The 16,495-nt window shown below is 33.2% G+C and overlaps 1 protein-coding gene across 3 annotated transcripts; it reads right to left on the minus strand.

Annotated features, from left to right (window-relative positions):
• Positions 1–348: 348 nt before the first annotated feature.
• On the minus strand, positions 349–14,659 carry LOC132756280 (methionyl-tRNA formyltransferase, mitochondrial-like). Of its 3 annotated transcripts, none has more exons than XM_060747303.1 (11): positions 14,536–14,659; positions 10,405–11,186; positions 9,334–9,388; positions 8,301–8,443; positions 7,638–7,760; positions 6,562–6,664; positions 6,099–6,174; positions 5,579–5,670; positions 5,025–5,097; positions 2,143–2,249; positions 349–1,643 (listed from the first exon to the last, which is right to left on the minus strand). In XM_060747303.1, the coding sequence occupies exons 2-11, from the start codon at positions 11,172–11,174 to the stop codon at positions 1,467–1,469; spliced, it is 1,719 nt and encodes a 572-aa protein (XP_060603286.1). In that variant the 5' UTR covers positions 11,175–11,186; positions 14,536–14,659; the 3' UTR covers positions 349–1,466. The 3 variants fall into 3 exon arrangements, with proteins under 3 accessions (XP_060603286.1, XP_060603288.1, XP_060603287.1); XM_060747305.1 differs by lacking the exon at positions 14,536–14,659 and adding an exon at positions 12,054–12,185; XM_060747304.1 differs by lacking the exon at positions 14,536–14,659 and adding an exon at positions 12,059–12,171.
• Positions 14,660–16,495: the final 1,836 nt, after the last annotated feature.

Below are 16,495 nucleotides of genomic sequence, written 5' to 3' on the forward strand. Positions count from 1 at the left end.
TTCATCTGAAGCCTTTAGGTTAAAGTTTGAATTAAGACTAGCAGGCTCAAAATTCTGCCTGTGGGCATGTCTTGTTTTCTGTAACTGGGTATATTTTTGTTATTTATAAATGGCTTAACTTCATAATTAGACAAGAGTATCAATATCAACCCAAAAAAATGATAGTAATTCTTCAGACAATGGCAAGTAATGCTAGTTTAAACAGATGTGCTGGTGGTAATGAGAAATTACAAAACACAATGACATAAAATAAAAGTCTCACTTTTACAATTTTACTAGACTAGAGAGGATTCATGTATTTTTAATGTGGGTTAAACTATAAACTAAAACTTCATTTTTTGTTTTGTAAAAAAAATTTAATTCAAATTCTGTTTAAATAACACTAGTGCTAAATCAATGCCAATCAATCTGTTGTATCACAGGATAATATATAGATAATGTATAACACTACATCAAATCATCTTACAGAATATAAAACTTACGAGACGGCCCCCAACAATGAAAAGAGCTCTGCTTTCTCTCAAGCCCGCCTTCAGTTGTGTGTGGCAAAACACTTTTCTTTTGATGACAAAATAATTACGAGTAACAACTATTGATCCATCTGTCAATGCAACTCACCCTTCAGGCTTCTGCATACAAAATTGGACAGTTTTAGCTTGTCTGTATCAAAGAAAAAGTCAAGCTATTGTGACCCCTGTTTTGCTTTCATGTAAAAACTTTAATGTAGCCCATTATTCAAAGTCATTATTTTAAAGTTATCAACATGAGTACTTGCTTATGACAAAGTGCAGTTGGCATACAAGGGGCATACTTCTGAACGTTATTTTTAAGAGTTATGACCCTTTATAACTTAGAATTTTTGTCAAAATTGGTTGCCATTAAATGACAAGTGTTAACACTGCATGAGGTGCTCTTGTTATTGCATAGAAGTTGATACAAAATCATCTAAACACAGGATAATATCAACATGAGTTAAATAAACAAAACAATGCACAAAATAATAAATTATTGAAGGGCTAAAAGGTCAAAAACAAAAACAATCTGATTTGTGTTAAATTTTCAACCTTTCCTAATTTCCCCAGTTCATTCTCAGGCAAACAAAAACAAAATAAAATTAGGCAAAACAAAGTGCCTGAATTGTGGAAATAAGAAATATTAATTTTGAAAATAAGACATATTAATTTTGAAAGTAAGACAAATTAATTTTGAAAATAACACAAATGATTTGTGGAAACAAGACACCTAAAAAATGGCATATTACCCACACACTGGTCTTTAGTTGGACAAAATGTACAAGATACTGGTAAGTGGACTTATGTTTTACTGCTTCAAAAAACATTCACATGCAATAAATTAACATTATACATTTCTGAGAAGAATAAATTATACTTAAACATATGTCAATATGGTCTACATGTGTAAGTGGCAAAAAATAGGTCAATGTAAAACTGACTTATTATTTCCTATCAACCTTTAGCCTTCAAAGAAAGTTTTTTCACTTTAATATATTTATTAAGATCATTATCTAAACTCCTGAACTTTGTGTACTTGGTGAACTCGTTCTTATTAATGTAACCATTGCGGAAATCTGTGGCTCTAAGGGTTTTCTTTAGTACAATATTCTGAAACCCGATGAGTCCACGCTAAAAAGAAACAAAGAATGACATAAAATAGTAAACACGTATAGAGTATTGATAAGAGAAAAATAAAAAACAAGAGCTGTTGAAAGAACATCTTGCTCCACTATTCTCAGTGCTTGATAGTAAGAATTTGCATGTTCAAAAAGGGCCTTAATAAATTCTGACAAAATCTAAGTTATTGGCCTTAGGCAGCGACCTCCTATTATGCTCTCAAAAAAGTGTGTGAAGTTTCTGCCCATTCTCTTCAGTAGTTTTCAAGACACCAACCTCCACACAAAAACTTAAACCGAAGTGTGACAACAATGTCAGGGTGCGAACAATAGCTCTCCCTATTGTTTAAGTAGTCAAGCTAATGCAGGACAAAATGATAACATGACACACTTTTGATTATATGCTCCCCTGAAATTTTTATCCAAGAAGCACGCTGAAGGATGCTTTAATCTTTTGTGAAATTGACTTTAAACTTTTGGTAAATAAAATTAAATTAATTTTAAATTCTAACCTTGCACTTGACAACAATACATTTCATTGGTTTATGATACCCAACAGTGCCTGGTTCAGCATCCATGATGTCTCCTTTGACACCTTTAACATCCTTACTCCTTATATCTGAAATACAAGACATTCTTAGGATAAAAATACCACTATCATATGGAAAAAACACACAACCCACCAAAATAACTGTAATAACCATCTGTGCAAGATCATTTTGAGATCTCAACATGGAAGACATGTTAAAAAAAAACAAAAATGTTGAATAACTAGATAAACCTACATGTGAAACTCAAGATGCACAACTTCACATGCTGGTCAACACTCCTGTAAAGTTTGTTGTCTCTCGCTCAAGCACTTTTAGAGGTACATGCAACGCAACAAGAGAATGAACGGACGGATGCACAGACAGCTGCGGGTAAATCTAAATGCCCCTTGTTACGTACATATGTATGTACAGAGTTATTGCGCCAATATTAGCGTCACGTTTAGCGTGACGCGCCTTTTTATATGTTATTGTATTGACGTCATGATATGAGTTGACTTCCCGTAATTGATAATAAAACAACGTTATTGAAGAACCAGTGCAATCTTTTGATTATTTAGTGTTTACACAACATTTTGGTCCCGCGAACTGGATAACACTATGGCAACAAAATTACGTTCTATACAGAAGGGTCACAAAGGCGCAGTTACACGACTCCTGAACAAATTCGAGATAATTCAGCGGGAGGCAGCCGATTACGAGGAACTTGTGACGATCATTGATTCCCTCAAACAGAAACAGCAGACGATCACGGAGATTCACGAAAAGATCCTTGATTCTTTTCAAGACGAAGAAGAACAAATAGAAACAGAAATTCTTGAGCATGATGAGTATATATACATGTTAAAGACCAAGATACAGAAGAAACATGATTTTAGGAAAGTATCAATTTCAAATTTTAACTACAATTCCCCAGCTCTAAACCCTAATGCTCAGCCATTTCAAGCGTCCATATCAAGCGAAACATCCGAGATTTGTGCGCCAGGTATCAGCGAGAATACTTCCCAGATACATTTCTTACCGTCCTTATCTCAAAGCTCAGTATATCACAAATTACCAAAGTTAGATTTGCCGAAGTTCGCCGGAAATGTCCTTGATTGGTGTTCATTCTTGGATTCTTACGAGTCTGCTATACACACAAATCTTTCACTTAGCGGAGTACAGAAATTCAATTGCTTAAAAATGAAGCTTTGCAAACAATAGCTTGATTTGCCTTAACGAATGTCAATTATGAACAGGCTATTTCGTTTTTACATGAGAGATATGGTCAAAAAGACAGAATTATACAAACTTACATGAAAGCATTACTTGAAGTTCCAGCACCCATGTACACTGTACAAAGTGTTAGAAAATTCTATGATACAACAGAGACATATATCAGAGCATTAGCTTCACTGAATCAGAATGAGACTACATACGGTTCACTACTTACACCTGTTATCCTTCAAAAACTACCGCCAGAGGTCAGAACAAACATTACACGTGCGCACGGGATAAAGTCGTGGTCTTTGCGTGAATTGATGCACTGTATACTGAATGAAATCAATATTTTAGACGCTGGAAATTTGCTGAATAGCCCTCAAGACTTCATTCCTACAGCAACTTTTTTAACAAAATCTGATTCCAGTAAGCAGGAAAGAAAAATAGCATTACGTACAGTAAAGAAAATTATGTTGACAATTTACCGCAGAAAGATGACCACAACATTATATCACGAAACGAGCATATAAGTAGACCCAGAACTATGCCCCACCATCGTGTGAGAAAAGAGTTGGAGAAAATATGTGTTATAAATGACCGCACACTTATCTATACATTCATGTACACAGATCTCAAAGACCCATCTCATCTACCATACGGACGAAGGATTACCTCCCCTATTTATCCAGACAACAGAGATCCCATAACAAAGGAATTAACCCAAGAATCGGCCGGTAAATTGTTCAGATTTAAGACTGCAACGCTTGATCATTTTTGGTCAAGATGGAAACACGAATACCTCACATCGTTGCTAGAGTTTCACAGAAAATCTGGTAACCATGGTGACAATATCAATGTTGGTGACGTGGTTCAAATACATGATGAATATTTACCAAGGAATCGCTGGTCATTAGGAATTATAGAAGATGTAGTAACTGGAGGTGATGGACATATTTGAGCAGCCCGTGTTACATCCAGACGAGGAATTACTACACGACCTATTGCCAAGCTGTACCCACTAGAACATAAGTAACATTGTACACGTGATTCACATGCATTTGCCGGCACCAATTTTTTGCGCATGCCTTTAAAACATAAAGTGACATTTGCAATGCGTTATATATAATCAGTGAAACTTTACCGGTTAATTGCAATAAGAGTATTATAACAATGATTTGAAACTAATTGCAATAGTGGTTTACTATCAGAGACAGTTTATGAATTTAATTGATCGGTCGAACTTGTAATTTAATTCACTAGATATATCTGATGTCAAAGTTTCTAAGTTACAATACTTCATTTCATTGAATTCAGTTTGTACAATTAATATGATCTTGAACAAGCAGTGTGGCCCCCGGAGTGTTACGTACATATGTATGTACTGAGTTAATTGCGCCAATATTAGCGTCACGTTTAGCGTGACGCGCCTTTTTATATGTTATTGTATTGACGTCATTATATGAGTTGACTTCCGGTAATCGATAATAAAACAACGTTATTGAAGAACCAGTGCAATCTTTTGATTATTTAGTGTTTACACAACACCCCTCATAATTGCAATCCTAGCACCTGCATACCAGACAGCAGCCATATCCCAATAGGACCCCAACCACCCACTCATTACTATCACATGAGATGTAACTTACCTTTAAATAAACTTGGGTCAACTACATTCAACAGTTTCACTATTTGGCCATCATATTCTGTTTTTAAAGGAATCTGTAAATCAATAAAAGGATATACAATATTTTTTTCTATAAATCTATGTTAAAAAGGGAAATAACTCCAAGCATTTAGCTTTCAGAATAATGTCCCTTGTCCATCAACTGTGTCATGTCATGATAATGAAGTATTTCAAGTTTCATGTTGTTACCTTTCATAGTTTTAATATTTTTCTAGTTAATAAGCAATTTTGGCAAAAATTCTGAGTTAAAAAGTGACGAAACTCCAAAAATATAGCTTTCACATACACTACACCTTTTTATAATATGCAAGTTTTTTCAAGTTTCATGCTCATACCATTTAAGATCTTTGAATAATAAGCCACATTAAAGTTTTTGCACCATGAGACAACAAATCTGCTGCCACAGAAATCATGATGGCTTGACCTTTTCTTTGTAACAGACAAGCTAAAAATCACAAATGATTATTAATTTTGAAGATATAGTGATATTTTCATGTGAAAATGGAATATACCAACCGATTCTGCTAGGGCTCTGTATTGACAGTCGATCTGTTCTGCTGTATTGTTCTCCCAGTCTATATTAGCATTCTTGTACTTTATCTTATGTGCTGAAATATTTAAAATATATTTGTGTCAAACCTTTTGAAAATAATATTTTGTTTGTTTTTTATTCAATATCCTCTATTTACCTTATATCCTTTGTTTGATCTTCATCCAGCTTTTTTGTCTTATATCAAACAAATCAGAATCATGTTTTTTACCTAATATTATTCATCTAATCTGCATTGAGGTTTTTTCTTTCTTGTATCATTCAACAAATTAGAATCATGAAGCTCTTTTATTTAATATCATTTAACCAATTAGAATCAAGCATTTATATTTTATACCATTTAACCAATCAGCATCAAGCTTTTTTTATGAAATAACCTCCACCAAACCAGAATCAAGCACTTTTATCTTATATCATTTAACCAATCAGAAGCAACCTCTTTTATGTAGAAATATCATTCAACCAATCAAATCAAAGCTTTCTTACCATATGTTATACCAGCTTCATCCTGTTCATGCTCAAATCTTTCTAAAGTTGGTAAATCTTTTAAACACTCCAACATCTGAAAGCAGAGATAGAATTATATACATGTATGTGTATACTCATACATTATAGGTTTATAAACTACAGTACCAGTATTTGATTTTAATATTTTTCCAGACAACCTTTCAACCAAATGGACAATTTTGTGATACCACCCAATGCACTTGTATGTGCCTATCAAATATAAAAGACATCAGTCAAAAAATAAAAGCCTTAAGTACTCAAAGTGTAAAATCCTTTTTTTCAACAGTCTAAGGTATCTATCTACGTGCAAAACATAGAAAATATTGGTCTATAAATGAACTTTCTTATTTTTGAGGAGACGGGGGGGGGGGGGGGGGGGGGGGGGGGGGGGGGGGGGGGGGGGGGGGGGGGGGGGGGGGGGGGGGGGGCATTATTCACTTACCATACTTGCTCCAAAATTTCCTAAAACTTCTGTCAATTCATGAGTCGTGCACCTCTGAGGGACTTTACACATTCTTTGTAGTAGAATAGGTCCAATATCAAAACTGTAAATAGAATTCATTTATCTTCAATTTAAAGTACAGAAACTAATACGAGAGGAACACACGACAACGTCCGAACAAGTTCAAAATTTGTATAAAAGTGACATTATGCTCATATTTTCATAGTCAAGTTGAGCTGAATTGACTTATTTTTCAAAAGATTGACTGTCAAAATGGTGTTTGACCAACAGTTGATATTGGAAAATGTTTAGAATAAAATTATAAATCTGCCTTAAATTTAAAAAGACTGCCCCACTCTTTTTATAAACTAAGCGTTATAGGTAAATCCTAACGGATCTTTACAGAAATTTCATTTGGATCTGTGTGTTATCTATTGTTTATGCGAACTTAATTATTACATTGAAAGGATTTATGGTAAAAAGAAAACTTATTTTAAACTTCTGGCTGCAAATAAGATTTTTTAAGATTTTTATTTTTACAGAGACATAAATCATCTTCGGGACACTTCTGGGACAGAAACCTAATTTCTGGGACAGTCCCTGACGTTATAGCATGTATGTAATAACCTACTAGTTTCGGGTATGCACTACCCAGTTTATATATGAAACATGTCTCTAAGGTATATGATAAACCAGCGTGAACATTATTCAAATCATTTCTTAATATACAATCTTGTTCTAAAAATAGATTTAAGTCTGTCTTTATAATATCTATATATTTATCTTTTAAGTTTTTGATGAGATATAAGATACCATTCATACCACACATATTATACAAATATTCGTACCAGCAAAAATGACCGTGCCATGTACTTCCCAATATCATGACATTAAAGTGACATTATGCTCATTTTTTCATTGTCAAGTTGAGCTGAATTGACTTTATATTTCAAAAGATTGACTGCTTTAATGGCAATTGACAAACAGTTGATATTGGAAAATGTGCTAAGCATAAATACAAATCTGCCTAAAATATATAAAAACTGCTATGAACTGCATATAAACTGTATATTTACTGTTTGGGACGTATATCCATGATCGAGACACCAGTGACTGCATCATTATTCAGAATTGTATGGGCCACCGGAGAGGCCCCTCGCCACCTTGGTAACAAACTTGGATGCATGTTTAGAATTCCACTGAAATACAATTGAAAAATAATTCATTTACATTTAATGCAAAATAAAATTCTATTCAAGACATATGAGTTATTTTGAAGAGTAATAATAGAAAATTTATAATAATGTCCTTGCGGAAACCTTACTGTACATATACCTGTCAAATTATACTTGTAATGGTCAAATTCTTGAAACAGACTCAAGGGAGAATCAAATCAGCTAAAAGCTTTTTTCAAAATCAAGGTTTTCCCTCTTAGTCCTCAAGCCGCAGCTGAACTCACCCATGATTAGACCAAGATTAGATTTCCATGCCGCCTGATCATTATGAGTCTACACTGTTCACTTTTAAGTGCTTATTTTGAATTATTTAAAATTAAGTGCTTATTTTGAAATTTTCAATAAAAATGATCAAAGATTATGTCAAAGTTTGAAATGTAAATTAGTTCTAAACTTATTTTGACCTTCAGGATATCATCCACCACAATACATGACTTGAGGTCAAACAAAACCCAAGGTAACCTACTTTTTATAATAAAGAATATAAGAAATGGACATAGTTACTATGGAAACATGTGTATGACATCATCGGGGATAAGATGACCAAATGATGCAAGAACTCCAACATCGTACTTCCCCGTCTCCACAGCAAGCGGCCAATCATGTATCTTCAAGTTTTCTTTCTCCGCAAAAGCAGCAACTTCACGCTGAAATAAAGTTTTATTACTTTCAAACTCACCAGGGCATCCAAAGAATACATATTTAGGGGCAGTTTTCATCTAAACTTTACAGATATGTGCCCGAATTTCAGTTTTCCAGTTAAAGCTGCATAACCCCAAGATGAGCCAAAACATTTCAAGAAAATAAAACTTGAGAAATGTGTTTTATGATTTTAAGAAAAGTAAAAGAACTCAAAATTCAAGTTAGAACTTACATGTTATATGTGCTAATTTATTAATTTTGCAGTATCTACCACATTTCTAAAAGGTTTCTACTTTAAATTTGAATCAATCCACTTTATGGACAGGAAATTTCAATATCAAAATGTTAACATTGGGGAGCAATCATAAATGGTCAAGATTATTGGTAACACTGTTTCCAATCTTTGGCTAAATATTTTAGTGAATACATGTTATCCCAATCATGTAAAAAACACTAAATGTCTAAGTAAAGTAACCCTACAGGCAATATAATTTGCTAGACAGATTTTTATTAAACAATTATTACAATATAGATGTGAAAAATGTCTAAAGAGCTGTTATTTGTGTCACTGATTTGCCAAGGATTGAAACAGTCTATCCAAAGTTTAAGAGATTTCAATACAAAATATAAAAAATTCACATACAAGCAGTATAGAGCTATGTCAGACAGCAAGGGATAAACAGGCTAACCTGACTCTCTACTTGTAGCAAAACTTAAGGGCTGCAAAAAGCTGCATTATCAGTTATCTGTTATAATATTATATAAATATTATAAAATATGTGGTTTCTCTTAGTCCTCCTCTGCCTTCAGTTCGATTATTATAGAAAAATAATTTTGACAGACTTATAATCAGCCAAATATTTTACAAAAGAATTTCCCTATGAGTACAACTTACATAATCTTTTCCTGTGACTACCTCCAGAGACTCTACCAAAGTTCCAGAATCAGTCCTGAAGTATATACATTTGTATGTATAGTAATAGATGAATATTTGTTGGGAAATTTAATGACTAATATATTGTATATAAAAGCAAAACTATATTTTGTTCTCAGCATCTCACAGTAACAGTCACATATCTGTTAATAATTTTGCTATGATAAAAGATTTGTCACCCAAACATATTTTTTTACATAAAATTTATATAGCTGACTACTTAAAGGCCTGTTAAGCCCCAGAAATGTTTCTAATTTTATTTCTCAAAACCATTTTTTTATTCTTGGTGTCCTGCTAATCATTTCAAAAACTTACTACATGACCAATTACTAATTATTGTTTCAATATTACAAGTAAAATGTACAGAAAAAATACAGTCAAAACTGTGTTAAAGACCACCTCTCAATAAAGATCACCCTGTACATAAAGACAACTCTTTGACAACCCTCCTTCAATTAAAAAGAACAAAATAACCTCCAAATAAAGACCACTTGTCGATAAAGACCATGTATATATTCCTTGGGTGACCTTTGTTCTTAAGTTTATAGTAGTAAACCAGAATAAAGAATGTACAAAAACAAAATTATTCAGTCATATCTTCTATTTCAAGGGTTAAAATCAGCGTTCAGCAACATTTCCAAATTAGTCATGACCTATGACCTAAGATTTTGGACACATCAGTAGAACCACCAACATCTTGTAAGTTACCTCACTGACTGCTTCATGTGTGAAAATTCCACTTGCTTAGCAGAGGCACAGTGCATCATGACCGTAGAAAAGATTCCATGATCAAATACAATGACATTAAGTGACCTGCACTGACAGGGTATCAAACCTGGGTCGCCCGATTCACAGTCAAACACTCTACCTATTGAGCTAACTGGACAGTTTTTTGTATCTAAATGTAAAGTGACTCTTAGGAAAGTAATTCAATCACATAACTGACCTTTACCAATAACCACTTCATCTTGGCTGCAGACATTTTCTTGTACGCATATTTTACAAATACAAACCTCAGTGCCGTTCACTTACATATTCAAGTGTAATTCCTTCAGGGTGTATAAAGCCATGTCATCTGTGCCAAAAAACATAATTCTCCACGGTGGTTGTTCCCGTACACTTTTTCCTTGAGTTTGCTGATTACTAAACCTGGCTGATGTATGGAATAGGCTCTTTAATCTCAGACATTGTCCTTTCTTTGCATTCAGAAGTGTTTTATTTGTTAAAATTATTCCTGCGTGATTTCTTCTACATTTATGCCCACATGAGCTTCTAGAAGTAAATGAAAATTTGCCCAGCTGAAATTCTGTCATCTTTTTAAACACAGTCAATAAATATTTTGATGTCACTGTACTTGAATCAGAAAATGATGACCTTAATCTATTGCAGTTTTTTCTAGGTAGGCCGGTAATATTTTCATAATCTTCATGCTGGCATAATACTGTATGCACCTTACATGTAACATTGTCATTTTCAAATTTGGTTCTTGATTTGATATTATCACTATGCTTCAATATTGAGCAATTTAGTATTCTTCTCTTTAAACTATGGTCTCCAAAATTAGCTTGCCTATCTTCAAGGTGTGTGTCTATATGGGCCATATCCCATTTTCCTAAACTCCACACTGGCTTACAAATATTACTGTGAAAGAGTCTGTTTAGTTCTGATTTTGATGAACAAAGAATCACCGATGATTGCTGTGAATTTATCCTTACTTTACAGCAGTTGTGTAGCAACCGGTATTTACATAAATTGTAAAAAGGCACTGAAGTACTATGCACACTTGAAAACTTTGGCAACATTTTACATTATCGCTGAAAGCAACATTTTACATTAAAAGGAAGCTACTTTAATAAAAAATATATGGTGAATTGGTCTATGGAAATTCAAATATTCAAAAAACTGGCAAATAAGCAAACATGTGCCAAACAGACAGCTAGACTTTTCTCACAGCCTGAAACAAAAGTTTTGACATTTTATCTGACGACACTGCCACCCTTGTTTAGTGCTTTATATAACTTTATGGGAATAAAGACAGGGACCATGAAAAGTGGTAAATTTATATCATAATTGTAATGTAACACTTTTTTCAAACTACAATGTCAAAGACATGTCCCTCTTTGTCAACAAAATGGATATCAAATATAAACAATCTTAAGTTGACGAGATTCTTTTTAGGAACAGCCATATTTTCAAAGATTTTTCTTAAAATAAGGGGTATTTTCACAAATTAAAGAAATCTCCCTATTTTTGATGTCAGAACTTCCTTCTTTGCAAATTTATTGCAAATTCTAAAATCTCACTCTTTTTGAAGTAAAATCTCTCACTTGATCATCAAAAATGTATGGGGGGGGGGGTCAGAACCTCTGATAGTGATATGCCCTGTATTAAAAAAGTTATTAAACACTCTATCAAAAGTTCAGTCACCCCAATGTGATACACACCCTGTAAACAGCTCTTTCATAATGATGAATATTATAAAATGTGTCATGATGAAAATATATAATCACTGACACAGACGCTTGGGGGTCAAATACTGCACTGAATTAAGTGACAAAATAGGTCGCGAAATCTAATAACAATTATGAAAAAATAAAATTTCCTTTGATAACCACGAATCTATCTGGGGTTAAAATTCAAGAACAAACATTTTTTGTATAATTATTAGCATCCAAACTAACATTACGTTTTGTCATCTGGTAATAGTGGAAATATCTGTATATATTTCAGTATTTGTCCGTCTGGGACCAATCGCAACTTCTCGGCTCTTTCCGTCATCCTTCGTATCAATCAAAACTCGTGCTTTACGAAGCATCGATAGAAATGGTCGATGGCATGATTCTCTTTTAAGACTATTTGTCTGATTGCGAATACGTTTTGCCCATTAGTTTGGAGGGTTTTTTTGACAGCAATATCAGCCCATGCATGGTCTTTCAAATCACGGATTTATATTACGTAATATAAATCCGTGTTCAAATAAATTTCTAACCCAAGCGAAATGTCTGCACGGAATAGTCGTTTTAAGGATCGGCGATTTGTTCTTTCTCTTAAATTGACAAAAAAGTGAAATTTTCCTGAAACTGTGGTCTATACGAGTATCTATTCACGTGTACATATAAAGGGAAGTAACCGCTTCAAAAAAGCGGACTACTTTCGGCATTTGCAATTAACAGCATTTGACGACCCAAACAAATAAAAAATCAAGATTGTCCAAACGGAACAGGTATGAAATACATGTTTTTGAATCAAAATAATACGATAATTACTCATTGTCACCAATCGAATGTACTACCGCAAAGGCACTCAGTAAGACAACGAACAAAATAGAGAGAGCACAACAGCTAGACATGGAGTGAAAAAAAAGCCTAAACATGACAAAGCCCCCCCCCCCCCTTTTTTTTTAAAGCGAGTAATAAAGATAAAACCGTGGTAAAAGGTTGTCAAGGAAACATCTTTTGCTTATAAATATTATCTTCGTTGAATCCTGTTGCATTTTAATATTTGAGATGGCAATTGTCTGTAATTGACCTGTGAGAATATAAACAATTTGCAATATTCAATATGGAATAGGCATAAAAATCAATACTTTTACATCTACAAAACATTTTAAACTGTGGATATAAACAATTTAATCAGTATTAATTTATTCTTATTTGATATTAATCTTCTTAAATACATGTAAGTGCATTTCATACCGGAGTTTCAAAGATATTGCAATATCAGGTTTCTTTAAATATTATGAGACAAAAATAAACCGGACTGGGGCTGTCGATTGAAGAATTTTCAAACTATCACTTATTGTTATATATCACAATGAATCCATATCTAATTTGATAACGCAAATAGCTTGTACGTAACAGCGATTTAAAAAAAACACGGCAACGCACACCGACGCAGTATTTTGCGCTTTAGCTCTTTATTTTTACGCTATACGTCACAGTATTTTTGCAATGACCTATATATTTGGCTCCTCCTCCTGACAAGTCATTTAATAGGTTAAGATCAAAATCTAGGGAATATTACGGAATCCCTACGGAATATGCCTATTTGGATATTAAATCTGCATTCATCCTTTGCAGGAACATTAATTGCTTGAATTAATGAATAAATAAACATTTGCTATTTTAAAGAATTGGGTTGCACAATTTTCATTTTCAACGTCAAACAATAATTTCTAAAAATTTTATGGATATCGTTCAAATCGCAGTAGTTTAAACCTATGACTTTCTGTTATTAGGTTCTTACATTATAACATGTGACGTTAAGTTTAAGTATTTACATATTAAGTGATTGAAATCGATGCCGAAAACTAAACCATCCGAATTCCTCAGCATAATTTGCACAAATTCATGGTCTTTAGTGTAAGCATCAGTTTTGAGTTTTCTTACTAAATGCAAAAGAAAAAAAAAGAAGAAGAAAATTAGCAATAAAAATAATTATAATATTAATAATAAGAAGAATAACGATGATGTTGCAATGGTATGGATGCGATTGCTCAACCGTTTTGTCGTCTCAATGTTAATGACTTTAGGTTAAGGTTTTGAATTTTACATTAAAGGTGATCATTGGTAATTAACGGCATGCCTAATGGGGAGAATAGCATTTCTTGAGAAATTTTTCTTTTCAGAGTTCGTACCAAATGGAATTGTTGCATGTATATGTCTGTTAGGAAATAAAAATAATATTATAATTAATACTGCTGAGAAATAAAAAAATTTCAAATAAACAAAATATATGGATCCATTAAGAATAAATGAACGTGTGATGAAATTTGCTTTCATCTTATATTGTTTATCTTAGAAATAAACACTAAAATAAATAAAAATTAGAATACTTTTGCTGATTCAATAAGTCGTTTTTAAAGGACAAGGCTATTCCGGGAATAGCCATCATTGAGTGATGTGTTAATTTTCGGTTCTGTTAAGTTTTAATATAGCCACCCACAGTCTTACATATAACTGTAATAAATGGCTACTTGCTTTTGCAACAATACGCACGTCACTAACGTTGTTGCATTGCCTCAATTACCTAATGTAAACTATATAGCCTTGCTTATAATACGAAGCAATTCATTGTGTGACAGAAGCATATCGAGGTTGAAGAGTACTAGTTGGTTCTAGAGATTCAACGTTAACTTACGTAGAAAACTAACAAATTACTTACGAAATATTCAGTTTGAAGAAAATCTCTATTTTTCGTCGCGCGTTACTGACAATATCCAAATTTCCATCTTATAACAACTTACTAAAAAGTACATGTTTGGCTATAATGATATATATTTATTAATTACTATAGGCAAGATGTCCGTTTTTTAACCGCACACAAATGATCTAGAATGTTTTGATAGCTTAAACGACAAAATAGAAAAAAGAAACGTATTGATAATATACAACTGTATCTTTAATAGATATCCCAATACAAACGATAAAGCATTTTCATGTCATTTAATTTAAAGCAGCATGTAAATTTTCATGAAAATTTTGATTTTTTTTTAAAAAAGTAATATATTATCGAATGAACAAAGAAAATAATTTTCACGTTGGATGCAGCACTTTCAACCCATGTAAATCCGCAAAATAAAAGAGGTCAAATATGCAAAAATAACCCCCATTGCGTAAGTAACGCAGTAGAAATATGGTGGAAAATACTGCAAAACATATTTTATTAATTTTATAAGCATATGTTTTTAATAATCTTAAATCCAACTCATTTAGAATAGGTTTTGTATCCAGTTTGAGTAAACAATAGTAGTAAAGTAAAGGGTAGATAGCCGTCAAATATTCGTTCAACTCGTATGATTCTTGTTTATAGTAGTCACTCTATCTGACTTAATAATGAAATGATTTCCCTTTTTTGTACAGGGTCCTATTATGGTTCCCATCCAAGAAGTTCGCAGGGGACCAGTCTATAAAAATGAAAGGTTAGAATGATTTCCCTTTGTTTTCTTCAGGGGAGATTACTCTGTCTGACTTATTGGTAGGTAGGAGTGACTTTCCTTTGTTTTCTTCAGGGGAGGTTACTCTTTTTGACTAAAAAATGAAAGGTTAGAGTGATTTCCTTTTTTGTACAGGGGAGGTTACTCTGTCTGACTTAAAAATGAAAAGTTAGAGTGATTTCCTTTTGTTTTCAGGGGAGGTTACTCTATCGGGATTAATAATTTAAGGTAAGAGTGATTTCCCTTTGTTTTCTTAAGGGGAGGTTACTCTGTCTAACTTAAAAATTAAAAAAGTCAGAGTGATTTCCCTTTTTTCAGGGGAGGTTACTCTATCTGACTAAAAAATGAAAAGCTAGATTGATTTCCCTTTGTTTTCAGGGGAGGTTACTCTTTCGGGATTAATAATTTAAGGTGAGAGTGATTTCCCTTTGTTTTCTTAAGGGGAGGTTACTCTATCTGACTTAAAAATTAAAAAAGTCAGAGTGATTTCCCTTTTTTCAGGGGAGGTTACTCTATCTGACTAAAAAATGAAAAGCTAGAGTGATTTCCCTTTGTTTTCAGGGGAGGTTACTCTATCGGGATAAATTATTTAAGGTTAGAGTGATTTCCCTTTTTTCGACAGGGGAGGTTACACTGGCTGACTTAAAAAAGAAATGTTAGAGTGATTTCCCTTTGTTTTCAGGGGAGGTTACTCCATCGGGATTAATAATTTAAGGTAAGAGTGATTTCCCTTTGTTTTCAGGGGAGGTAACTCTATTGGGATTAATAATTTAAGGTATAGAGTGATTTCCCTTTTTTCGACAGGGGAGGTTACTCTGTCTGACTTAAAAATGAAAGGTTAGAGTGATTTCCCTTTGTTTTCAGGGGAGGTTACTCTATCGGGATTAATAATTTAAGGTAAGAGTGATTTCCCTTTGTTTTTTCAGGGGAGGTTACTCTATCTGACTAAAAAATGAAAATTTAGAGTGATTTCCCTTTGTTTTCAGGGGAGGTTACTCTATCGGGATTAATAATTTAAGGTAAGAGTGATTTCCCTTTGTTTTCAGGGGAGGTTACTCTATCTGACTAAAAATGAAAAGTTAGAGTGATTTCCCTTTGTTTTCAGGGGAGGTTACTCTATCTGGATTAATTTTTTAAGGTTAGAGTGATTTCCCTTTTTTCGACAGGGGAGGTTTACTCTGTCTGGCT

This window comes from Ruditapes philippinarum, unplaced genomic scaffold, assembly GCF_026571515.1.
Source record: "Ruditapes philippinarum isolate M1 unplaced genomic scaffold, ASM2657151v2 ctg2643_1_1_1_1, whole genome shotgun sequence".
NCBI lineage: Eukaryota > Metazoa > Mollusca > Bivalvia > Venerida > Veneridae > Ruditapes > Ruditapes philippinarum.

Excerpts from the sequence above, each read along its gene's own strand:
- LOC132756280 (XM_060747303.1), bottom strand. The coding sequence starts at position 11,174 with ATGTTGCCAAAGTTTTCAAGTGTGCATAGTACTTCAGTGCCTTTTTAC. Across the intron at positions 6,665-7,637 it reads ATGGATATACGTCCCAAACA|TTTTGATATTGGACCTATTC; the intron begins GTAAATATACAG and ends TTCTATTTACAG. Across the intron at positions 5,671-6,098 it reads TGAAGCTGGTATAACATATG|CACATAAGATAAAGTACAAG; the intron begins GTAAGAAAGCTT and ends TAAATATTTCAG.